We start from the raw sequence: 27,170 nt of genomic DNA, 5'->3' as shown, positions 1-27,170 counted from the left end.
TAATTTTGCAAGTCAAGAAAGTCGCAGTTTGTTGTAAAACAGTACAGTAAGGTTTAGTTTTGTGTGAAACCGCTCAGTGAACTACATCTCTCGTCTCGCACAATATACGTCACCGACACCAACATGGAACGAAACATACGAAACACACAGGCATCGCGTTAACGTTAGTCCCCACTGTACTAAAACTATCCTAAACCAGTTTAAATCCATTCTTACTGTCTACCTTCCAGGTTGTGTATAATACTCCTGCTATCTGAGAGGGACTTAGCTTCAGCGGCTCTGGGTAGCTTGTGGAGAGAGGAAGTTACATCACTTGCGCGACTTTTGGGTGTGTAGTCTTACGTATTTTTACAGTCTTATAGTTCAACAGTTTTACGACAAACTGCGACTTTCTTGACTTGCAAAATTATCATTTAAATTGACAAAACATCATATGTGTAATTCATGGCACAATTCAAACGGGATCAAACAATTATTTGTCTCTCGCCGTTGACTACCGTACATATTTTTTCCGAAATAAGGTCCCATGGTGGTCCACCGGAAGGGGAGGGACTTAGGCTCTCTATTGGATGTTAGAAGAGGGGATACTCCATGATACTGACACCTAATTTTAAAAGAGTTCCGATATCAGTATGAGTATCTGTGGATCCTTAAATATAAGGAGATATGCAGCATGAATTACTGTTGAGAAACAAGAATGTGCAGTTAAAAAAGGGATTGCACATGGTATGCTGGACAAAATGGACGATATGCTCAGCGAAAACACTCCTAAATGAGTAAAAAAGATAGGCAGAGCATGCATTGTTAAACGCAGAAAAGAAAAAGATGGAGAGAAGGGTCGTTAGGTAGAGAAATACCCAGAGAAACGGGGGGAGCAGGGGGAGAAGGATAGAGAGGGTGGGGGAGGATGGATGGAGGGAGAAGAGATGGATGATGGGGCTAAAGAGTGTCTCCGAGACAGTCCTATTAACACAGAATAAACGCTTTTACAGGAATCAATGCACTGCTAAACACCATCGCCATCTATTCTAGCTTTGTGTGTGTGTGTGTGTCTGTGTGTGTGTGCGTGTGTCTGTGTGTGTGTGTAGGTCTTTGTAGAAGTTGTGCATGGGGACACTTTAGGGACATGAATTTCAACCAATTTCATTGACATTTAAATGACAGCTATTAAACCGTTTAAATGACTAGCCTAAAAATAGAAATATGCTGACATGTATCTCAGGCATCATCTGCCAATCCAAATTGTAGTCTACGTGTCTCTCCATCATGCTTGGAATATTGTACTCTGCTTTAAAAAAAACTTCATCCTCACACTCAACAACTTGTCAACCAAATTCACTCAACAGGTTGAGTTATTTGCTCACATCTACAGTATGTTGTAGTGAAAGATGTAACAGCTGTTTCCCTTTTTTGGTTGGCTTCCCATAATGCATCTTCATTCAAGAACACACAACGTGTCTGAGAATGTTTTTTTCACATAGCACTGCTAGAAGGGTTGAAAGTCAGTTTGACCACTGATACCAACTCTTCTTTACTACTGAACCTGCCAGGCTGGGTTGGCTGTAGTAGGCCTACAACCCAGGAGTTAGATGATGACTTTAAGTTTCAGAAATAGAAAATGTGTATTGTTTGTTTATTTTGACAAGCCATCAAAATATAAATGAAGGAAAGGTGTGTAGTGAGTACATTGCCCAGGGTTTAAATGGCTAGTTGTTTAAATGTTCCTGTTTCTAGTAAGCTTGGAGTGTGTATGTACATGTACAAGTGCTTGTGTGTGTGATTCAGAGGGATTCAGAGATTCAGAGGGGAAAAAATGGTGTGTGTGTGTGTATCTTTGTGTGATAGGCATAGTGCCTGCATACTTGACTGCATGTATGTGAGTGTGAAGAGCATCTTTGCGAAGGATCAAGTGTCTCTTTTTGCAGATGGTGTGTGAAGAATTAGTGTTTGTGTGATAGGGAGAAAAACATTGTATCCCAGTGAAAAAGTGAATCAGCCATGTGCCTCTCACACTCCTCTTTGGAAACAACAATTTTGTTGTGTCATTGCCCTACGCTGAACTCTACACAATCACATACACACACACACACACACTTAGAACCCCCTGCTAGAGAGAACCAAACATTTTGTAAACAAATTAGCCAGCACAGATCGTAATTAAAAAAAATACAGTGTGCATAAATACAAACAACAATGACATGCTGAATAATCACCAGTGCTCCCCCGAAGCCCCCCCTAGAGTTTAATTCTGACTGTCTGATTACCATGGCGATTAAATATGCTTCTAAATTTCAGAATATTACGAGCCTATTTGAGTTTGGACATGGTGCAAGAAACAACAAACAGAATATGCTAATGCAGGAGGGAAAACAGCCCCTTTGAAGAAAGGAAGAAGAGAGGGGGATGAGAGAGGAGAGGAACAGCGAGGAGAATGAGGAATATTCACACGGATTAAATCGGTTCCTTGTGCCGATTTTGTAATGAACAAAAAGAAGAGTGTAATGAGAAACTCTTTATATTACAGCCACACGGGCACAACGCAGATAGAGTGGGGAAGTTGTGTTGTGTACAGAGAAAATGCCACCAAGCAAGACAAAATACAGTACACCAGTAATAAAACTATCACAGAGACAAAGAGATGCCGAAAGCTGTAGAGAGAAGGGAGGAGGTGCAAACAACCGGAGCAAAAAAAAAAAAAAGAGACACTAACACCTTTTGTCACATGGATGGAGAAGATAGAGAGAGGGGGGGGGGGGGGATGACAACCTGGCTTTGGAGAGCTAACACACTGCTGGAACAGTGCTAAAGCAGAGCATAACATGTACACTGGGCACAATCCACAGATGACAGCTGTCTGTATGCTTGTGTGTGTGCGTGCACGTGTGTGTGTGTGTGTGTGATTGTGTATGTGTGCTTGCCAATGAAAAAATGTAGTTCCCCTCAAACGGTCCTACCTGAACAAGTTATTATTTCTCTTGCCACTGTTACCTTGTTCCAAAGTGGTGCTTTCAATCACTTTGGGACTAACAAGGTTAAATACTGAAACATCAAATGTGGATTGGGCTCTCAGGCTGTTTGTGTGTCTTTGTGTGTGTGTGTGTGTGTGTGTGCACTTGGCAAAGAGAGAGAGAGAGGGAGAAAGCGAAAGAAAGCGAAAGAAAGAGAGAGACACTTGAATTAGTCTTTCTGTTGATTCCAGTGTTATTAGAAAACCCCTGTTGTAAAGCTGATTAGTGTTATCCTACTATAAAATGAGGAAAACTCTGTCCGTCCGTCCGTCCGTCCACATCCATTTTGCTCCTCAACGGGTCGGCCAATCAATCTGAAACTGCACATGGGCATTGAGCATTGGCATAGGCAGGGACTGACGGAGCTGATTTTTCCATTTTCCCAAATTTACGCTGTTTATGCGCCTTTTTAGCAAGTCTGCGCAGAGTTGTGGCGCGCACATCCCCAGGTATGGACTAGTTTACATTATTGAGCTTATTGTGAGCTGTTTCCACACAGCAGCATTGCTGCCGCTGTCTATATTTTTTTCATTAGTGAGGTGCACTTTGCTGGGTCTGATGGGGAGCCCAGAGGAAACACTGTCCCCTTTGATGTCCTGCTATCCTGACAGATAAACAGACATTCACGCTCACACACACACTCACACGCTCGCAGACAGATGCAGATTGCTCAGAGCCCTCAGTGACTGCCACAGCTTCACTCTGCTTTTGCCTTCTTTTATATTTTGCCTTGTTTTGTCTTTTGTTTGTGGTTCTCTGAGGTTTTTCCACTTCTCTTCTCTCTGGTGTTTTTCTTGTGTTCCCTTCACTTGTCCTCTCATCCTCTGGACCACCCGCTGCTGTTGACTCCTAGTTCTGTGGCAAAAACATGCTTTTGGAAAGCAAAGCAGTACACAACAAATCGCTGAATAGGTTTCAACACACAGATTTTTCTCCCTCTCTCTGATCTTAACAATTGTCCCATCACATTCCCTTTTTTGCTTTCTCTCCTCTTTTTTTTTTTTTGCCCAAGAAAGACCTGAACAAAACATTTAGCAAATGTGAAATAGTCAAATACATTCAATTGGCAATGTTTAACATCGCTTTTCTCTCCCTTCTCTCTTGCTTTCTATCGCCCTCCCCTCACATTTCCCTCCTCCTCATCCAGTCTTTCCACCAAGGACATTGAATCCCGGAGCGAGTCCCTGGGTCTGTTTGAGACTTTGAAGTGCAACCCTCAGGCCTTTTATGGCCACATGACTAAGTACGTTCTGCCCAGCGTGGAGGGTGCCGACCTGGGCCGCCTGCTCTACTACTACACCTTGCTGGAAGCTGCCGGTTGTGAGCCGTTCGTCGCTGCCCACATCAAGCCAGACTCCCACGTCAAACTGCTCAAGAAGCTTCGCGCCGTCGCCAGCGGTGAGACAAACGGGGTTTTGTATTTCTCTGTCGCTGTAATGTAGACGAGCGCAGCTAGCGGGTGATTTGTCATTAGAAAACATTTAATAGACCCCCGTTGTGAGCTGTTAGTGGAAAGTAACCAACAAGCCTTTTATGTGAAGAAATCGAGTCCGTTCAATCTTCAAGACTTGAATGTAATCCGTCTTGACACGATTGATGACTCGCGTACGGATGTTGACATCACTTTCAGATAGCAGATGAACTCAATCCGCTGACTGTCATATAGCATCTTGAAATAATGAAAGATAATAGCAACGAAACAGACAAAACTGACAAAATGGTTCACATTTCCCTGTAAAGGACAAATGCAACGCACACCAACACAGAGCCGAGCACACACAACACACTCAGACGGGCACAGATGGACAGACAAACAGTAAAAATGAGTTACATGCTCTTCCAGATGAACACACACTCCCTGTATCTCTCCTTTCTCTTGATCTCTTTCTCTCTCCCTCTTTCTCCTCACCCACTCTCATGTAACAATTAATAATAATAACAATAACAGCATTGAAACAAGCAAAAGCATTCACATTTCCCTGTGAAGGACAAGGGAAACGTGTCAGCTGCATGTCAGCTGTAACTCTACTTGACAGGGCTCCTGAAACCGCAGCGTCACTGTAAAGATGTTGTTTCCATAGGCTTAAATTTCTATCGCAGCACCCTCTCCAAGGACGTCATGTCCAGGGTGCTACGTGTCACTGGCTTGGCGCTCCACCCGGGGTGCTCAAACTTTGCCGTGCGTGGGTGGCGGCGGTGTCACTTCTCAGCGAAGTTCAGTAAAGGTCAGCCGGATGTCAGCTGTGTTTTCACGCCTCACTTCCTCCTTCTGCTCCTGATATCGCCAGAGCTTTTACCGGTGACAGATGTCCCTGTTTAACACACACACACAGGCACACACACCCACACACACACAGGCACACACACCCACACACACACACACACACACCCACACACACACACACACACACACACAAAGTCAAACCCACACACACCTCTGAATCACAGGCTTAACAATGTGAAAATGTTCACATCAAATAACAAAATTGCACAGTCCCACAAGCACACACTGCCACAGCTGCAGTAACTCTTTCACGCATACACACACACACACACACACACACACACACATCACTGCACTGCTGCAGCTACATCAACACTTTCAGATTCAGATTCAGATTTTATTTACTCTAGACCACACATCGTGGTGTGGAGTACAAACATAAAACAAAACAGCAGTACAATGGTAAACAACCAGAATAGATCTTTAGCACAAATTAAGTCATTTAAAGAGAGGCAGAACATTACTCAAAAATGCACCCAGTTTACATACTACCCTTGGTTTATCTGTCTGCAGTAATAATATAAGTTTAAACATAGACGGATGGTTTACAAAGTATTTTGGCAGGTACTTCTTTCTATTCTCAACAATGCTTGTGTTTTTACATTCAAACAAAACGTGATATTCATCCCCCAGACAGTTGTCATTACATAAATTACAAAACCTTTTATTCCTTTCCAGACCTTTGTATCTTCCTGTTATTTTGGGAATTCTGCTATTAGAATCTCGAAAATTACAAATAGCCTGGCCATACCTCCTGTTTTCACAAAGTAGATACTTTTCAAACTTAAAGTCCTCTTTAAATTCACAATATAAATCACATGATAACATACTCTGAAGCTCATAATGCCACTTCTGCAAAAACTGATCTTTTAACCTCTGCTCAACTGCCAGCTTCAGCCATTTAATATTATCACACCTCTGATCCAACCAAAGGTAGGAGAAACCACATTCATCTAATATTTGCTGGACAGATGTAATCCATGGTGATACATACGTTCCAGTGATATACAAGTTGAATAAACAATTATACATTGCCCGGCTGATCTTTGTTTCCTTCCCCTTCAACAAACTCCCCCAGTAACCAATAATTCTTTTTTTAATACCAATACATAGTGGGTGTCTTCCTAACTCCCCATATATCATATTATTACAAGATGACATTTTAACTTTCAATGTATACTTGAGGAATTTCAGATGTAACCTCTCTAAAATGGCTGTCTTCTCAAACCCCCATACTTTGCATGCATACAGCATAACTGGTGTCACAAGCCTATCAAAAAGCTCTAGTCTAATATCTATTGGTAAATCAAACTTCCTACACTTACACAGTAAAGCAAACACACTGTAGCTCTAGAGGCCCGTTTACAGAGTTCCTCAATAGCAATTTTAAATGAACCGTTGTCTATGTACAATTTCCTCACCATCACAGGAAGAATTGGTACTTCTTAACATCAGTTTTGTGATCGCCAAATATTGTAACTTTAGTTTTACTACTGTTTATACTCAGCTTCCATTTCCTACAAAAATAGCACATTTGATCAATGGCTTTTTGAAGTCCTTCTTTTGTTGTAGCCATAACGATAGTGTCGTCTGCATACATTAATACCATGAGTTTAATATAACTATCTATCATGGCGTCACCACATCTAGCCGGCTCGCATCCATTTTGTACCAGATATTCCTCAAGATCATTTATAAATAGTGCAAATAATATTGGGGATAGGTTTTCACCCTGCCTGACCCCAGTCAAGCTAACAAAAAACTCAGATTTGGCTCCTTTAACAAAAACACAGGACTTAATATGGTTATATATGTTCACAATGACAGTAAACAATCTACCATTAATACCTGCTTTCTGCAATTTAAACCAGAGTGCATCTCTCCATACTGTATCAAATGCTTCACTATAGTCAATGACAGAACAGAACAGACTCCTTTTCTTAAAGCAAAACAGTTCCACAGCATGTTTAAGTACAAATATATGATCAATCGTGGAATACCCATTTCGAAAACCTGCCTGGTTTTCCTTCAAAATACTATTATCTTCGCAAAACTTGTGCAACCTTACATTCAGTATATTAGTAAAAAGCTTGCCAAAACAGCTCAAAAGTTTAATACCCCGATAGTTATTACAATCCTCAGTATCCCCATTCCTCTTATAGATTGGAACAATAAGACCAGTAACCCAATTTTTAGGGATTATCCCTAAGCTCAGGATCGTGTTGAACAATTTAACATAGACAGGTAAGAAGATGCAAGCTGTACTCTTAATATATTAATTCAAAACTGTATCTATACCAGCAGCCTTACCACTCTTAAGGCTTGCTATACCTTTTGCAATTTCCTCCTCTGTGAAATCAGCATGTAGTGCCGCAGTAGCAAATATATGATCACTACTGACCTCCTCTGTTAACTCATCCCTTTGGGGTTTACTACCCACCAGGCTTTTGAAGTGCTCATAGAAGTCTTTCAGCTGGACAGGACATTCTTTATCCTTATTATTGTCGGCCAGCATATCCCAGTATAGCTTTGGGTTTTTTACCTTCATTTTCCTAAGCTCATTGTTAAATTTCTTTCTATGAGCTCTCCGTGCCTTAATTCCTTTTTATATTCTTTACTTTTAGTCCTTAAGTTTCCCTTGTTTTCCACACTTTTACATTTATTATGCATCTTCTTTGCTTTAAGATATCCCTGTCTTTTATATCGACATTCAGAATTAAACCATGCTGTTTTTTTCACATGCACAGTCTTATTCCTTTTCCGCATCTTTCTAGGGAAATTAACTCTCGCACTATCAATCATGATTCTGCATATTTCATCAGTTATTTCATCCACGGACATAACATCCCAATTATGTAACAGATTATCCAAATTGCTTAACTGTATATTTTCTACATACTCCTCTCCTTTCTCCTTGTGCCATTTACCAATTTCTGTCCTGTCTTTTATAACAGAATCCTGTGTGCAGTCATGATGAGTCACTGGTTCCTCCTTGTGAACTTTATAGTTCCCACACAACACCAATTCAATAATACAGTGCTTATCTGATAACAGGCAATCAAAATCATGCACATACATTTTTTTTTACTCTTCCTAATATAAAGGGGGAACCTATCATGTAGTCAATCACAGTATTATCAGTTGAGGTAATTTTCCCTACATATTTATCTTCCCCACATCTGCCATTTAAGATACAAAGAGCAAGGTTTTTGCACATATCTAAAAGAGCAGTGCCATAGCCGCCACAGTCTCTAGATGTATCCATTGACTTTCTCCTCAGTGGTATTTGAGCCAGTTCCAGCTTTTTAACAGTACACAAAGTTTCTCCAATATGCTCGTCCTCATCCATTTCGTCTGTCAGGTACTTATCCATAATCCAGTCTGCTCTTTCTTTGGTGTGCGCATTCATGTCCCCACAGATGAGGAGATAGTTGGTATCAATAGAAAGGTCAAGGACAGCTTGTGTTAGATTGTCAAACATACCAGTATTAGAATATCTACTCTTGTATGGCGGGATATAAACTGCCAGGAGCACCAAGTCTTTCTCATAGTTCAGTATATTTCTATTGATTTGTACACATACACAAGCATCACTATGGACTATTTTCTGCACACACTTATCCCCAATAGCATTACTTACTGCGATTATGACTCCGCCTGATCGCCAATTTGTAAGATGTTGATTCTTGATAAACACTTGGAAGCCCATGTGATCAAATTTTTCAAGTCAAGTCTGGTATATCTGTATCGTCTGTTTTTGTCTCACTGAAGCACATTTACACTTTTCAATGAAATCCGGGATTTCTAATTTACTTCTTATGCCACACACATTTAGGGTAATTATCCGCAGATCCTGACGCCAGTGGCCTTCTCTTTGTACTCCGGGCCTGTCCTATAAGTCAATTCCAAAAGCTTTGTAATCAACATCATCGTATCCGATCAGGAAGAGGTCATCCGGGTTGTTGATGGTGATGTATTTACCATCCTTCTTGCAAATGACTTTGCCATCTCTGATGAATGTGTATTCGCATTTCTCCTTAGCATATTTAAACAGTTTATACCTCCGATTTGTGAGGTCCTCGCAGATGAATACTTTCTTGTACATATCCTTTTCCTTCAGCTTCCTCTTATTCATCATCAAGTCAGCCTTCTTTCTTCTGCTCACAAATCTGACTATCACTGGACGGTTCTTACCCTGCTTCCTTGCGCCGCCCAGCCGGTGTGCTGTTGAAATATCCTGCTCCTTTACATCCGAACCGGCGGCTGCAGCAAGTCTGCACACTTTCTCTATCAGCTGGTCCTCACTCTCTTCACCGTCCCGCTCCTCCTCGATACCGTTGATTCTGACATTTTCCTTCCGGCTGTACTGTTCGAGCTCATCCTCTTTGTAATTTGCATTCCAGAATGTTGTTACTGATCTTTCTCTTGTCAACGGATAAGTCCAGTTGTTTCTGCACAGCCTTGACAATAGCAGGTACCGCTGCTTTGATGGTAATCAGCACTATTTTAGTTAAGTCCTCGGTACCGAAGTCGGCCAGAATTGAATCAGTTTCGCTGCCATTATGTCTGCGTGCATAGTGTCCTCTTTACTTTCACCTCTCATGCTCTTTATGATAATTTCATCCTCATCGCTTGTCTCATGACGATTAGATAGGAAAACTCCCGTAGAGGCACTACTCTTCGTCTTACTGTTATTCATGGGTGGCACGTCCACTTGCAAGCAAGGTGGGCTGGCCACAACATGAGCATAGGTCGGTTGTTTTTTGCTGACGGTACTCTCGTTCTCGGTTCGAGCACGGCGGTCATCCAACTTCCCTCGTGGCTTTTCCGTGACAACCTCATCTTCTTGTAGTAGGCTTCTCCGTCAACAACGAGGCCATCTTCTAGGCTTGGAGCTGAGGTTACTTCACCTGTTCAAACCCTTGCCAGTAGAGCTCTCAAAAGCGATTATATTAACTGTATTAGGAGTACTTTACATTTAACGTTCACTGAGGTTAGATAATCGCCTATGTCAAGGCAAAAATCCCCGAAATTTACAAAATTTACTTCTCTTCAGCTCACTCAATCATTCCAGCCGTTTACCCGGAAGTGATCCCAATCATCACCGTAATCCCATTCATGCCCTTCAGTTTTACACCAGCAGACTGCTGCAACTAGATTAACACTCACACACTAGCACATATACTGACTTTGTGACATTAACACTTACAAACTAACACACACACACCCACACACAGACACACACACACACACACACACACACACACACACACACACACACACACACACACACACACACACTATTTTAAAGCTTACACACTAGCACACACATTCACACTCCTTCAGTCAAATCCACACACAGGCTGTTGTGGGAACTCCAGGACCACTATCTTCTACTAACACTCTCCAACTCACTCTAAGACACACACACTTAGAGCAGACTTATTTGCACTCCTGGACAGAAGCACATGCGTACACACACACACGCACACACACACACACACACACACACCCACAGAGAGGCATTCAGACAGTGTAGAGACAGGTGGTGTCTGTCCAATATTCATCAAGATCTCAGACACAGTATCAGGTGACTGTCTGAGAGGGCTCTCATGAGACTGTGGGACAAGATGTCTGGGCGTGGAAAAGAGAGAGAGACAGAGAGAGGAGTGGATGGGGGGGGGGAGAGAGAGAGAGAGAGAGAGAGATAGAACAAAAAAGGGGAAGAGGTAGAGAGAGAGTGTGTACATGTGTAAGTGCATGTAACTCTTATCTACGGTCTGCGTGTCTGTCTGTGGCTGTCTGCGTTTAATGTGTGTGTGCTTATCAGTGTCTGTACATGGTCGTGTGTGTGTGTGTGTGTGTGTGTGTGTGTGTATAGAGGGATTCAGAGCAGTGTTGACAGAGCCCTCCCCACAGGCAGACCAGTGTTAAATATTTAAAGCCCAGACGGGCTGTGGTGTTGCCACCGTAATGTGTCTGTCTGATAGCATTGGAGACCAAGAGCACACCACTGGCAGACACACACGCACACACACACACACACACACACTTTCTGGGAGACAGACAAATCCACAGACACACTGTACACACGCAATCTTTGTTGTTCTTATCAGCCTTTTCCCTTCTGGTTTCTGTGCATCAGTTCTATCATGTAATGGCAAATTGAACATAATGTCCCACTTTCTGACACATCAAATCAATGTAATTACCTGGGAAGTAGAGTATGGTTTATACAGACTTTCACATCTCACACATACAGTACATTCAGTTGCCCTTTGTTGTAAAGTGTCACCTTTTGAATAGTGAACTGTTGGATAGGGTTCAGCATGTTGAACGTTAGGCTTTTCACACTGTACAGTTTGTATTAAGCCATCTACCTTGGCATGTAGATATACTGTATGTGCTAATATGCACAATGCCTGAAGAGGCCTTTTGTCTTTTTAGTGTACATGCTTCTATGTTTGAAAGTATAGTGGAGGAAAAGTTTAATTTACTGAAGACACTTTGTAAAGTCAAATCATTTGATATATTAATTAATATATTAATATATGCATCCACCATGTATTGTTTATCTTGAGAGTTTATATAATATCTGCCATAATGTAAAACTTCACATTAAAGCTGACCTTATTAATGAGTCCTGTCAAATCAGTTTATTACTTAGTTGAGTTTTTACATATGATCATATTTACAAATGCATCCCAAAAAGTGTTTCCCTCAGAAAATACTCAGTATTAAAGATGCAATATGCAACCTTTTGCCTTCAGACAGAAGTGTGTTGTTAGTGCTGTCCTCCTCTCCCTCAGTTGGTCAAGTTCACGTCCCAACACTTGTCACTCACCTTGATGAGCTGTCTATCTTGAAACGGCATCTAGCCTGAGGCTGAGGTAACTGCCGTCTGTAAACATCGCACTCTGGCATCCACTCTGGAATATAGAAAAAGCAACGCCGGTGTTGACTCCTGTTTTGTCTGCTGAATGTATAACTTGGCTGTTCTTTCATTTCTTACTGCTTTCTACCATTGTTGTTGCTATGACCTCCCTGCGCTTGATAGCCAAAACCCAGTGCACTGCTGGCCGCGCCCCAAAGTGTCCCGAACATCATTAGAAAAACCAATTTCAGGCAAACGGGGGATTTAGGCATATGCACACAGACTGAAGGTATAATATACCCTGTTATTTTAATGTCAAAAGTTATAGCTTGACCACATTTTGATGCAACAAATATTGTCTCTCTCTCTCCCAGGCCTAGACTACCGTAAACTGACCGACGAATCCTCGGATCCGCTGGCTGCTCTGGACCCAGTGCTGACCAGTCAGAACGTGCTGTCCATCTCCAAACTAGCCAATCGGCTGCCTGTGCCCGGCGGCGGAGGGGCGACGCTGTCCTCCAGTGCCGTCCACGCAGTGTGGCTGCGGAGGCTCTTCTGGAAAGGAGACCCTCAGCTCCTGAAGAGGCCCCCGCAGACCGACCAAGACTTCCTCCACGCCTACGACACCTGCGCCAAATACCTGGACAGGCTGGTCCCCGCCGACGCTGTCCGCTTCCTGGACGACATCACCTTCTCCCCTGAGGCAGCCAACCATGTAAGCCTGGATTTGACCAAACAACAGTGGGGAGTGTTGCTTTTGTTTTTGCTGTTTTTCCCCCTGAAAGTTGGCTAACTTTTTTCAGATAGAGTGTGTGTATTTGCAATGTGTTTAGTGTATGATAGACAACAAAGAGGAGAGAGAGGTATGACATAGTCCAGCGTGAAGAAGCCTCTGTTTTCTATCATTGTGTCAGACCAGGGCCAGTGGGAGGGAGGCAGAGAGACAAGGTGTAATTGCGGCACAGAAGGTAGCTGGCTTGAGGTAGCCACCCAGACAGGATTCATACCACATTAAGAGGAAAGCTTGTGGGGATTTCCAACCACTAAATCACACTGTCGCACTCCTCTCTCCCCTTCTCTCCATCGCCGGACCTGTCGTCTCTCATGCCTTCGGCTCAATTTTTGGAACGTCAAAAATCCTCGCCGAATTCTAAATATATTATTCTATTCACATCCTCACTCTGTTGCCTCAAAGCATATATCAGTCATGATTTATAAAAGAAATTGTAAAATTGCACAAGATATGTCAGCCACATAATTACTGCACTCTGAAAAATTGTCCTGCAGAGAACTTAAAGTGCCTCAGCGCCCCTTATCAATAGTAGCCTACTGCTTTTTCATACTGGCAAACTGCCACCCTTTCCTCCTCCTTCCAGACCTTCCTTTCTGTTCCATTTCTGCCTTCTGCCCCTTCTCCTTCCCTCTGACTCTGGGAGAGCTAATTGATCCCCCTCTACTTCAGAGCCAATTAAACTCCAATTCCCAGCAGCACTGCTTTCCCACTGTGCTTTTTAACGCACAGATTAGCTCTAACAAACCCACCATGCCCCCCCTTCCCTCTCCCATCATCCTTCCTTTCTCTATCCCTTCATAAACCCTCAAAGGAAAAACTTTGACCCTTCTCGCGGATCCAGATGCCCCTGACCTTTCACACCCCCATCGCGCCCCAGAATGGATCGATCCGTTCCCCAGGAGGCCAAGGTGGGAGAAGGAAGGCTGGGGCTTAGCTTACCTCTTAGGGGGGGATGTTTTGAAGGGAAGTGGAGAGTATTGGCATTTTTCCCCCTCTGAAGTATCGATCATGGATACCCTCCTTAGTGGAAGCATCCTCCCCTGCCAGACCTCCAACCCATTTTCAAACCCTGCCTAATGCTTTGCCAATTGACGGCTCCGAATGCTGCCTCTGGTTCTATAGAGGAGAGGAGATATGCACACACTCAGACAAACCAGTGTGCACACACTCGCGCCTAAAACAACAAGACAATACACACACACACAGATGCACAGGCACACACACTCTTCAAGGACATTGTATAGGTTTATCTGAAAACTCCATTTGAGTGATCATCCAATCCTGACAGAGAAAAATGTCAGTCAGAGCAGAGATATATGGAGAATGCAAAATAATAAGGTGTGTGTGACCGTGTGTGTGTGTGTGTGTGTGTCCGTGGCTTGTCAATACCTGTGTGCGTCCATGCAAGAGTGTAAAACCTCCCACAGCCAAGGGCCCTCTCTTCTCCTCATGAATGGTTAAGCTGCTCTCACTGAGTAGAATCAATTACACCAGGCTGGCAGCTATGATCTTACACACACACGCACACAGACACATACACACACACACACGCACACAGACACAACTCACACACAAGCCACACAAGACACATTCAGGTCCTTGACAGTATTTTGACGCAGACAGATCGGGTAACCCTGCCTCTCTTCAACTCTCCATGTTAAGTTGGGTTGGAATTTAATGTGCGTAACCTGTGCTTCTCTCTTTCTTTGCCTTCTCTCTCTCTCTCTCTCTCTCTCTGTCTCTCTCTCTCTCACTCTCTCACTCTCTCTCTTCTTTTTCCTCCTTACCATTATACACCCCACCCCCGTTTGCTTTCCCTCCCCTCCTCTTCCTCCACCCTTCTCTCCAGCTGAGCATCCAGACGAGGTCGGAGGTGATAAAGCGAGCCACCAAAGCCCTGCGCCAGCTGGGAGAGAGGAGCAGGAAGAGAGGAGGCGAAGGCAACGTGGAGCAGGATGGGGCAAACCCAGCAGGGATGGCTTTTGATGAGGCTCTGGCCCACCTGCAGCAGTCGCAGGCCCACCTGGACACTCTGGGCCATGCCTTCATCCTGTCACTCAAAGACAGCCAGCAGGTAAACCCCGCCTACCAGCCTGCTGAGCCATTTTGTTTTTGAGAGTGAGGAAAACCTCTTTGTGTTAATGTGTGGTGAACGATCAGTTATAAAGGAATACACCAAGTTTTTGAGATATTTGCCCATCACTTAACTTACCCGTTAAGTGATGAGGACATGAACACCAAAATCATCCATGAGTCCCAGTCGATCGTTTGCCCCATGCTAACTCTGTAGCATACACTATGTTGAGTGATAGTAGGTGACTAGCATTATCTCAAAAGGGAGAAAATGAGAATTTGTAGCAGCTCTACAGCTAGATGGTAAGTCATCGTAAATGATATGCAGCTAAGTTTGGCAGCTTTGTGTAGGAGAAAAATAGGACACAAAAATTCATAAGAAATATGATATAAAAATAACATACTGTTTTGAACTGCTAGGGACAGCATTTCTTGTTTAAATAGGAAGTAAACAAAGTGAGTGATAGGAGACTGTGCGCAGCTAAAAATCACTGTGCAGTGGATGAATACATGGTTGCTCACCTGAAATAGTTCCAAAAATAAACCATGGCTACATCAGCTAGATTGAGTGCATATTTTATTTTTAAAATGTATGAATTTACAGGCCGTATAATAAAACCCACTACTACAACTTTTTATTACTTAAAGGTCAGTGTTCTTACTTTGGATAAAGCTAGTCGCCTGCTATTGCTCAACATGGTCTATGCTAAAGTGTTAGCATGGAATTAGCGAGTGATCTACTGGGGACACATGGATGATTTGGGTGTTTTTGTTCCCATCACGTAAGTGGTAAGTTGACCAACCAGCCAATCTCCCAAAAACCTGGTGTATTCCTTTAACTTTTGATTTTCTGACTCAGACGCAGATTGCCACGCAGATTCCAACGAAAGACACACACACATCAATCACTCACACATCCTATTCCCTAACCTGCCTAAGGGATCACCTTTAGTTGGACATAGAGGTTGTGTCTGTGTGTATGTATATTTGTTTTTGTGTGTGTGTGTGTGTGTGTGTGGTGCTTGCTTGTACTTACTCGCATGTCTGTGTGTGTGTATATATATATGTCTAGGGTGGTTCTGCTCGACTAAGCTCTTCCCAGCCTCACTGGGACCAGTCAAGGGTATATTAATGTAAATCTATGGGCTGCTGTTTCAAATGAGCCCTGCCGTATGGCCATATATACCATGCTGTATCTCATTAAGCAAAGTCACACTGACTTACCCCACTGTCACCTCCCTGTGGCTGTGTGTGTGTGTGTGTGTGTGTGTGTGTGTGTGTGTGTGTGTGTGTGTGTGTGTGTGTGAAAATAAATGTGAGGGTAGAGATCCACTAGAGGGGACATCACAATTTGGCGAGCTGAGCGTTGCTATGCGACCATAGGATACCCATGAAAACTGGTCATTTCTGACCCCCACACTGTGCAAGTTAATAACACGCAGCCCTTGCTTTATCTGTGCTAAAAAGCACATACTTTCCATAATAACCAAGAAGATACAAGCAGTAAAAATACACATTGGGTAGAGCTGTAGGCTAAAGTCACAGGTGCACGCACGCGCACACACACACACACACACACACACACACACACATCAGAGCAATGTAACTTTCCTTCTACTCGTGTTGGAAGCGATTGTATCCTCGGAGATAGATAAAGAGGAAATAAGGAACAGGAAAGGGCAGATAGGTAGAGAAAGATAGATAGAAAAAGCCCTGTAGGCTCCGTTTGGCTATACTGTAGTCATTTATCAAGTGTACCTGACTAGCTGCTGGTAATGATCCCGGCTCGTAGAGGAATCCACCACAGGCGCCTTGCCCTGCGATGAGGGTAGCAAATTACACACTGCAGATACTGTACATGGTACAGTGCGGCGTTTTTCAAAGCGTGGGTCAGTGTTCAAAGAACGGCTGTGGGAAGATCAAAACGGGCCCCAAATTTTGTTGTGGACAGATACTAGTATCAGAAGTTAATAGTTGTCGTAAAGCCTTTCCACGTCCCTTAGATATTAGATAGACTGCATGAAATACGGTGGAGTATTAAAACAGGGTGGTGGATGCTTTTATCCAAAGCGCCGTTCTGTACCATGAGTGCATTTGTTTTCAGCATGTGTGGCCCCAATGGGAATGAAGTTGAGTTTATTAAGAAGATTGAATCCAGGTATAGAATAGCTTTTGATAGATGGAAACATCCTTTTTAACGGTTACCAATGCACAAGTTCTTGAATTAATGCTGCATTACTGCTCCAGCCACTACTACTTTCACTACTACTTTCACAACTTATTCTTTCTTCATGTGCTGCAGTAAAACATAATTCATATACTGTATATTACTACTTACAGTTGTGAATTTTACAAGCAGTGTATTTCTGGTAAGATCACGAGTACGTTAATAGTGCAGCAAACTGCAGTCTCTTGCTGCGTTGGGAATTACTGCACATGTAGTACTGAGCATGTAAGTTTTCACACATGCAGACAGTGTTCACATCTAAGTTAACACACACACACACACACACACACAGTCGCACACCCGCACACAAACCCAAACAAATACCATCTCTGACTTTTCAGATTTAGACTCTCAGCCCTTTTTATTGGAGGGGAGAAAAACAAGGAAAGGAGTGGAGGACAATAGAGAGGGTGAGCAGGTTCAAGCCAGTGCCGCCCTCTGGGTTAATACCTGTAGAGAACACAGCGCTCAACAACAAACTTTACTCAACAAACTTCACAGCTCCTTCACCGCCACTTCTCTCCTCTCACTCACTCTCCACTTCTCTTCTCACTCTCCTTTTCTGTCCTCTGTTCCTGTGTCTCTATTTTCTCTCCTTTTCTTCTTCTTGGCCCTTCTCTCTTCGACTGTCTCTCATCATTATTCCTTGCTCTCTTCTCATCTTTTCTTATCGTCTTCGTCTTTTTGAGCAAACAATCCACTATGTGTATGGTTTCTTAAGTATGGGTTAGTCTCCCACCTCCCACTATCTCTCTCTGTCTCTCTCTCTCTCGCTCTCTCTCTCTCTGTGTCTGTGTCTCTCTCTTCTCTTTTCTCTCTCCTTCTTTTTCATCTCTCTCCTGTAAGGTCAGATGGGTTGGCAGCACAGTACACCAACTCTCCCTCTCTTATTGTGTTACTGTTTTTTTCCAGGAGCAGTTGCAAGGTTACAGCCAAGTTTACGATTTGTCCCGCTCCGAGAGGTCAAAGGTGCACGAGCTGGCCGTCACCATGGCAACTGATGGGCAGCCACTAGATCGAATTGGAGAGCTGCTGCAGGTGGCCGTTGGACCTCTGGACCTGTCTGTCAAAACTGTACTACATGACGCGGTGGAGAGAGTAGTGTCCGCACTCAGGTATTCTCTCTCTCTCTCTCTCTAAATTCAATTCAGTTCATTTAAATTTCATTCAATTATGCTTTATTGGCATTACAAAATTCAAACATTTGTATTGCCAAAGCATATTACATAGAGATGTAACAATGTGATCAATGTAACAAAAAAAAAAAATACTACACCATTATTACTACAACTGCAATTCTAACATCAATTACATACAAATAATAAACATAACAAATCATTCTGGGACTGCATTGAGTTGGATGGTGATGTGTGTGCGCTGTTTCTCTCCCACCAAGTCATATGTGTGGGTAGCAGAGAACACCCATCCCCCAACTAACACACACACACACACACACACACACACACACACACACACACACACCACACACAACACAAACTCGAGAAGGGCGCATAGCCAAGTCTTCTTGTCAGTACACACACACACACTCACGAAGGCAGGAGGAAAATCAAGTTGTCAGGTCAGTACATGAAATTCCCTTTTGCCTTTATTTCAATGTCTTTTACATTCACAGTCGCACTCTGTCAAAGCACATTAGCATCTACACATACTCCTTCATACCTGTCTTGTCACATTACATACATATATTTTTTTTCAAACGGATTACGGGTAGGCGAGTATATATTTTGTTCCACCCGCAACTGCAGGCTTTATGGTGTGCATTCTAAAAAATTGAAAAAGGACAGTGCCACCTCAACACACCACCTACCTGATCCCTTGCGGTTGTTATCTGAAAATATACTGTATATCGGTCCACTTTGGGCTCAGCGTGTCGGGGGAAAACAGTGTCAAAACAAATGGCTCGAGTGGTGAGTGGTATCTACAGCAGCTGCCATTGGGAGTTGGGCTCACAGCGTTTTATTGGCGTCTTCCTGCTTCCTGCATTTCGAAACGAAGCGAGAGATGATTCACCCCGGCATCTCTGCAGAGCCGCGAGGTTCGAGGGCCTTGAATAATGCTGGGATATCGCACGCCTTGACATCCGAAAACAACCTACTGGAAACATATTGATTCTTTGATTCTTGATGCTCTTTGATGAAACATCTCATAATAAAACAGCAACTACACATCTTAGAGGATGTTGTTTTGCTTTCATGTAAAAGCAGCATACATTTAAAGCTTATTTTCAGGTTAGGTTTTACTCTTTAAGCGCGTCACATTTATTTGTCCCTTTTGCCATAGGCGCCTCTATGCGCTGATACTGACAAACCAATGAGCAAGGCTTTACTGACAGGCCAGATATCATCGGGCCATCTGATTGGCTTGATAAATGAGAGCCAATCGCCTTGATTATGTTCCTGCCTCATTTCCTGCTTCTTTATGGCTCCTCAATGGCGCGTGATGCAGATAGATGGCACCTGCATGCACACACACACCCTCCAGAAGATGCACGTGCACATGCACATACGTATACACACACGTGTGCACTATCCCACACGAACACCCACACTCTATCTCTCGCACACACGCTCTTCCCCTTTCTCTGATTCATTATCTGTTCAGAATTAATGCGGGCTGATACAGCTGTTCCCCTCCAGATCTCACTCTGCTCCCACACCAACACGCTTACAAAACCCGCGTGTGTGTGTGTGTGTGTTCTGTGTGTTGTCTGAGTGTGTGTGCGCACACAGGCTTATGTATTCACTGGAGTTTTTTTCTTTCTTTGAATGTGTCACTCAGTGTTCTTGCATATGAATATCCTTTTTTGTATTCTGGTGTGACTCTGTGGCTGTATGTGTGTGTGTGTGTGTGTGTGTGTGTGTGAGAGAGAGTGTGCGTGTGTGTGTATGTGTGTGTCAGTTGTTTCGGGGCTTTCTGGAAGCATTGTGTTTGGCAGGTATGAATGAGCCAGTCTTGTTTTCGGCTCTCTCTAAGCCTTCACTCCGGTGCAGCAGGCATACCTGAGCCTCACACTAATGGCCATCTTTTGTATCTGTCATAACTATTCTGTGTTAGTGTGTTTGTGTGTATGTGTGTTGGGTGCTCGGAAGAGAAAACGTGAATGGCAAAATGCGATGTTAAAAATGCTGCGTCGTCTTTCCACCTCCTGCCAGATCATTTGTATGTTGTGTGCATGTGTACATGTGTTTTCATGTGTGTGCGTGTGTGTGTGTGTGTGTGTGTGTGTGTGTGTGTGCGCACACATAAGCCCAGCAGCAAAGTGGAGTTGAGTCAGGGGAAATTACCTTTTTTTTTTCCTTCTCTGTCTCTGTGAAAAATGGCCCTCCTCTGGCGACACACACACACACACACACGCACACGCACACACTGCAGCAGAAAACACAGCCGTGCCAGGAAATACACTAATGACGCTGCAGAAGGATCACATATGAAAAACACCTTTTAAGCACACCTACTATTTGGTGCCAATAACCCGACCTCATTCAAACCTTATTTGAAGAGAGAAACATCTTTTATTAACCTGAAATGATTAAAACATTATACAGTGGTGAATACTCACAGGGCCCGTGTACATGAAACGTCGGAGATGGAGTTAAATGGTTTTCAGTTGGTTCATGTCTCTAGGTTTTTAAATAATTTTTCGGCAATTATCTTTTCCAAAGCTGCATCTGCTTCAAACATGATTTACTCACTGCCAGAGATGTTTTTTAACGGCACACTGTCCCTGAAAAGAAGCCTTTTGATTCCCTCTCAGTTGTTGTCCCTGGACGTTGTGGTAATTTGAAAGTCTTATCCTAATTAGCGCATTGTGTAAGACGATTGTAATGATGCGGTTTGTTTTTCAGTGGAGAACCAGATGCCCTGACAAATTACCCACAACCCCTCCGGGTCTTGGAGGCCATGGTGACCGCTGTGCACAACAATGTGCAGAGCGGGTAGGTTACATACTCACACACACACACACACACACACACACAATTGTCTTACTATACTTGTAAAGATCTTTTATTGGCTACATTAATTCCTTAAACCCTAAACCCTAAACCTAACCTTAACCCTAACCACTACATGCCTAACTTTAACCCTTACCCTAAACCTACACTAAACCTGTTCCTAATTCTAACCTTAACCCTAAAACCAAGTCCTAACTCTAAAAAACCCCTTAGGAGAAGTGATGCCAAAATTACCTCACTTTAAAATAATGTCTTCTCTCAGAAGGTCTAAAACTCACAAGAATAGCAAACAAGACCACACATATAAACACTGTCTTTCTCCCATAAACGTGTGGGTATATGTACATGCACGTACACCTGAGTTGTGCTTGTTTTGCCGCCATACAGTACTTAAACCACACAAGCTGCAAAGTTACTACTCTGCTTCTCTGTCTCTTCACGCTGCCTCTATTCAACTCAATATCGGGTGTGAAATTAAGCGCCCAGCAAACGGCGGTCAAATTTGTTTTTGGCGGATTAAGCATGGTACACTAACCTGCCACTCTGACTGTTAACTTTTTGAAACGATAACCTTTGACAGCCTCAGTTATATAAAGTCTCTGGTCTTTGCCTGTTCTCAAACTTTGTCCCTGCTGGCCTCTCTGACCATGAGCAAATCAATTCCAAGTAAAGCAATGCCTCTGTATCAAACAGGCTCCTGATTGGCTGCCTGTTACTCCAGCTTTACACAAGGCGGTAGCATCTAAATATCTATCTAGCTATCTATCTATTTAACTAGCCTAATATTAGTTAAAACTTAACATTATTCCCATTTGGCGACACATAGCAGATGTGAAGCCACCCAAAAAAAAAAGGAAGACGAAGACAAAAAAAGATCCATTGTATAATTGAGTGAACAAGTTTTAAATTGAAACTCTAAATCTACTTATCTCTTTATTGAAAGTTTCACTCAGTATCTGATTATTTCAGCTAGTAAAAAAAATCTTGGAAGGTAAATTAGTTTTTTTCACCAGGTGAGCCAAAAAGTTAATTTAGGGCACTGATGATAAATGATAAGGCAGAATTTTTTTTTAGTGTAATCTGTACCCATCTCTCTCTCTCTCTCTCTCTCTCTCTCTCTCTCTGTCGTTCTCCCCCCTCCTCTCTCAGTGACAGTGTGGTGACATCAGATGACCTGCTGGCGTGGTTGCGTCCGTTCTGCGGCGACGCGGCGCTGCCAGTGCGGCCTCGGATCGACGTCCTGCAGATCCTGGAGAGCAACTTCAGTCTCCGAGACGCCGACGTTCGCCTTCTGCTCCTCTACAGAACTCAGGCTGTCCTCAAAGATAGACAGGTAACACACATGCACACACACACACACACACACATACACACACACACAAGCACCTGTGAGTCATCAGCCATCTTACTAGCAGAGTACCGATGTCAGTGTTAAGTATGCATTACTTGAGAAATTACTTTAATCTCAAATGCCCAAAACAAGAACACTGGCATTTGATCTCAAGCAGGCTATGGATGGCTATGGATGTGTTTTTTTTGTTTTGTTTTGTTGTTTTTTTTCTCCAAGGTCATTACATTGAATGCTGGGCATTAAATATTAAAAAGGTAATAGTTTTTATTCCATGAATCTATCTGTGGATTGTGGTGTCCTCTATTTGAGCTCAGCCTCTTTCAGTCTTCTACGCATTTAGAAATAGTGATAAACAAGGCGTAGTGTTGGGGGAATGGGAGCAAGCATGTGGGTCTTGAGGACCGGACCACTCAGCATGAGATTACTGTGGTTACACGCACACACTAACTCACACACTAACACAAATGTACACACACACACGCACAGACACGCACACGCACATGCACATATACACAATCTTGTGCTTTTTCCAATAAAGCTTATTCTAAGAAATGGCCCTCACCATTCCCTTTTCATTTGCACAACTCTTTTTTTCTTTCAGCATCACAGAGACACACAGAGTTTTCTAGAAACTGTCTTTTCATTTGAAACATGCTGTGACAAGCAAGTGCATGTTTCACTGAAAGACACAGAAAGACACAGACATGTATGAATGTGCTCCAGATCACATGCTCATGGCTACCACCACTGCTTTCTTGTATCCCAACATGCTTAAATAATAATGACCCACACTGCAATCAAACACACTCTCTTGCTCACACACAAAGATACACACGCACACACACATGCACATGCACGCACGACTGGTTAAAGTAGAAGGCTTTAACCTTTATGTGTGAGTCTATATGCTCCAGCGGCCACATCACACATCACTCAGCCCTGAGACAGAGGGGGGGATGGAGGCACTGTACTGCTGTAAGGAGGGATGAAGAAGAAGAAGAGGGGAAAACAGCAGGGGGGAGGGTAGGAGGGGCTGCGAGCGGGGGGATGATGGGGTAGAGGGAGCAGATAAGTGGAGGGAGAGCAGACGAGAAATGGGGCGGGGGTGATGAAGCGGAGGGATGGAGGGATGGATGGATGAAGGAATATTATGTCTGCTCCCTGTCACTCTGATTCACTGGTCCCACCATGAAACATGTGAACGGTGACATCTGCGGTCTCGTTATGGAACATTATCTACTTTGGGGTAAAAGATAGACTCGTTTGTGCTGCCTATGCGTGTGTGTGTGTGTACCTGAATGAGTCAGAAGTGTCTTCATACAGTATTTTATCCTTATTTAGGTAAGGATAATGGGGGAGGCAATGATAGGCACCATGATAGTGGAACCAAGAAACCATGATAGTGGATCAATAATGGAAAGAGAAACATCATTAGTTAAAAGTATAGCTGTAGAAACAGGTCTTAAGAAGTGAAGTCTGCCAGACCAAAGAGCAAGTGCCTCGACGACAAAGGCTCCTTTGGTCTTAAACGTTTCCTCTAGAAATGGTTTTATTTGAACTAAATCTTGTAGAAAATGTGGCAACCCAACTGTGTATGTGTACATGTGTGCATGCGTTTGTAAGCTCTCTTTATGTTTGCATGCATGTGTAATGTATCTGTGTCTGAGCGTGTTGGATGTTTGCACGTGTGTATGTTTGTATGCGTGGGTGTGCATGCGTCCTTCCCCCTCCCTAGTGTAACCTATCCTTGAGTGGCTACTCATTAAGCCTCCCGACTGACTAATTAATGGCTCGAGCTGGTTAATTAATGTGTAAATGTATGCGCACAGCTCTGGGCCATTGTCAGAGCAGGTAGACAGGTGTGTGGGTCCGGCCTCCTTAACTAATTGGGTGCGTTCCTGACATTTGGCAGGCTCTGACGACACACACACACACACACACACACACACGTGCACACTTAAGCAAGCCTACATCCAGGGGATCAGTTAATTAATCTTGTAAAAGAAGTCTCGCTGTAAGAGCGAGACTAATTTCAGATGAAGTGCTACTTTCTCTTGTCTTTCCCTAAGGCAAAAAAACAGCCTTTATATGTGGGAGTAGGATTTCTTAGCCAAATGTCTTGTTGTTTAACTTTGATTAGTCTTATGTGTCTGTGTGTGCTAATTTTTGTTGCTTGCAAAGATTGAGCATGTCCACATCTGTGCACATATACACACAAAGACATGTATTCACAGATTCAAGCACACACCGACACACACACACACACACACACGTACTTATATGCAAGTACACACAAGCACTGTCTCTTTTATTTATTAGATTTTGCTTCCTAATTAGAGCGTTGTCTCATTGTCCCCGCTGCCTGTTGCCCCGCCGAGAGCGGTGGCAGAATAATTGTGTTGGCCAAGCTGGCACCGCCGTGGGCAGAGCTGGCACTGATGCAGTGTGTCGGTGCCCCAAGGCCACACCAGCGACATGGCAGTGCCCCTCTCTGACCTCATCATGCCAGCTTACACCCAGAGAGACAGAGAGGAGGGGGGGGGGGTTGGAGGAAGAGGAGGAGAAAGAAGTGGTGTGCCTTGAGAGAAAGGTGGGGAAACAGGCTTTGACAGAGAAACGACAGAGGGGAGAGTGGGAAGAGAAGGAAAGGAGTTGGTATTGTTCCCCTCTGCCCCCCCCCAGTCCCTCAACTAATCAGCACAACTCCCTTCTAACTGCGTCCCCCAGGCTACCCATGACACACACACACACACACACGCACACACATTCTTGTAAACACATATACACATACATCACTCACTGCATACTTGTCCCTCCCTTGCATACACACATCCACACATACATATGCACACTCACACAAACACACACAAACAGACTCTTGCCTGCTGTGATTTCCATGACAACCGGGCTGTCAAGCCACAGTTTGTGAGAGGAAACGATAGCAGTAGTATGTTTAAGTTGGAGTTTCTCACATCTTCCCTCTCTGTCTCTGTCTGTTTGCTGTTCTGACAAAGGCGTCTGATTAGCACTGTCGTCTGTGATCAAAGGCAGCTGCAAAATAAAAACGCGCACACACACACACACACACACACACACACACACACGCACGCTCGCACGCTCGCAGCTGTATGCATAAATGTACAAAAGCACGCATGCATTTAGACACACACACACGCATATATACATGTACACACACACATACACACTCATACACATACATATATACCCACATTCTGTCTGTCTTAATTCAGGAAAGAGATGTAACTGAGTAACAAGGTTGAAGAAAACGCTGCTTTGATCTTGGAAATGAAGCTCTCGTCTCCCCATTTTTTCCCCTTCTTATGCAGTGGATCAGGAAACATTCTCTCCTGCCTTCTCTCTCTCTCTCTCTCTCTCTCGCTCTCTCTCTCTCGTACAGAGTATATTACTCTCCCTCTCTCTGCACTCCTTTCTTGCTCTCTCTCCCCTATATCAACAAAATCAAAATGCCGTTGACGGATCAAAACAGCAAAGCAAAACTTATTTCACAGGACTCTCTGGGAGGCCTCGGAAATCCTCGAATGATTTTTTATAATCTAAAGGGGAAAAAAAATTGACGCTTCAAAAGTTTTTTGAAAAGAGATATATAATTCCATGAAAGAGCGTGGCTTATAGAAATTAGTTCACTGATCAAGAGAGAGGGAGGGGATTTGAGGGAATGAAAGTTACTTGGAAGTCTAACTACAGGTTGTTTTTGTATTTTCAGGATCAGAATCGCTTTTATTTGCTGAGTATAACATGCATTGAATTGGCTACACAGTGCTTACACAGTAGATGCAGGTCAAAACAGTGCAGCTCCTCACATATACAGTAGTGTCCATTTCCACATCTGAGCAGATTTTGTGGTGATATCTGAAGAACAGCTGGCATAGATGATCATGTAGTGTGACACGGTCAAGTATCTACTCCTGTGGGTGAGTAAAATGCAGAACCTGCAACAGCAACTAAGCAAATTAATGAATGATAATAACAGTGTTGAGTTGCTGCTGTGACACTGGGGCAGCAGGGTGGCAGAGCGAGTAAGCAGATCATCCTTAAACCGGAACACCTGGATTCATGTTGGCAAGCATCCGCCCTGAGCGTCTGACCTCCCTGTGGAGAGGGAGAATTAAGTATCGCCTTATTAGTATTACTAATTATTAAAATGATTTCCACTTGGACTACTGTGCGCACAAACAAGTTGAATGCCACCTTCTGGTTTTGGCAGAACCATCTACTGGTCAGATTTGAATTCAGGCTACAGTATCTGTGATTATTGCAGCTGATTTCGCTGAAGGATTATTGGCTTTCCACCTCCTTTTTTGTTTTTTAAGTTTCCTGATAACAGGACCGTGCATGTTTCAAGGCTGAATTGTGTATTCCTACAGATCTGAGTCACTTACTGTGTGATCCTCCATCCTTGCCTCATCGCCTTGTTCACACACCTCTCTGACAGTATGTCAAGAAATCTTCAGATCCTCACTGTCTGTAAGGATCTGGAAAGTCTTGTAGTCTGTTCACATTGGCTGTCCTAGCCTCCTCTCTGTCTGCCTGTCTCCCTGCCTGTC

General features: G+C 43.4%; 1 protein-coding gene across 1 annotated transcript in view; it reads left to right on the top strand.

Annotated features, from left to right (window-relative positions):
* nbas (NBAS subunit of NRZ tethering complex) overlaps nucleotides 1-27,170 on the top strand; it is a 140,243-nt gene that overhangs the window by 81,735 nt on the left and 31,338 nt on the right. Inside the window, exons 44-49 of the mRNA XM_078289855.1 lie at nucleotides 4,156-4,406; nucleotides 12,541-12,881; nucleotides 14,809-15,033; nucleotides 18,172-18,374; nucleotides 21,126-21,215; nucleotides 22,383-22,566. Of these exons, the coding sequence (XP_078145981.1) occupies nucleotides 4,156-4,406; nucleotides 12,541-12,881; nucleotides 14,809-15,033; nucleotides 18,172-18,374; nucleotides 21,126-21,215; nucleotides 22,383-22,566 (1,294 nt within the window). The remainder of the gene's footprint in view (nucleotides 1-4,155; nucleotides 4,407-12,540; nucleotides 12,882-14,808; nucleotides 15,034-18,171; nucleotides 18,375-21,125; nucleotides 21,216-22,382; nucleotides 22,567-27,170) is intronic.

The sequence above is a fragment of the Centroberyx gerrardi genome, chromosome 18 (assembly GCF_048128805.1).
Source record: "Centroberyx gerrardi isolate f3 chromosome 18, fCenGer3.hap1.cur.20231027, whole genome shotgun sequence".
Classification (NCBI taxonomy): Eukaryota; Metazoa; Chordata; class Actinopteri; order Beryciformes; family Berycidae; genus Centroberyx; species Centroberyx gerrardi.
Note: the sequence above shows the minus strand (reverse complement) of the source record. Positions and strands in the feature narration are given on the sequence as shown.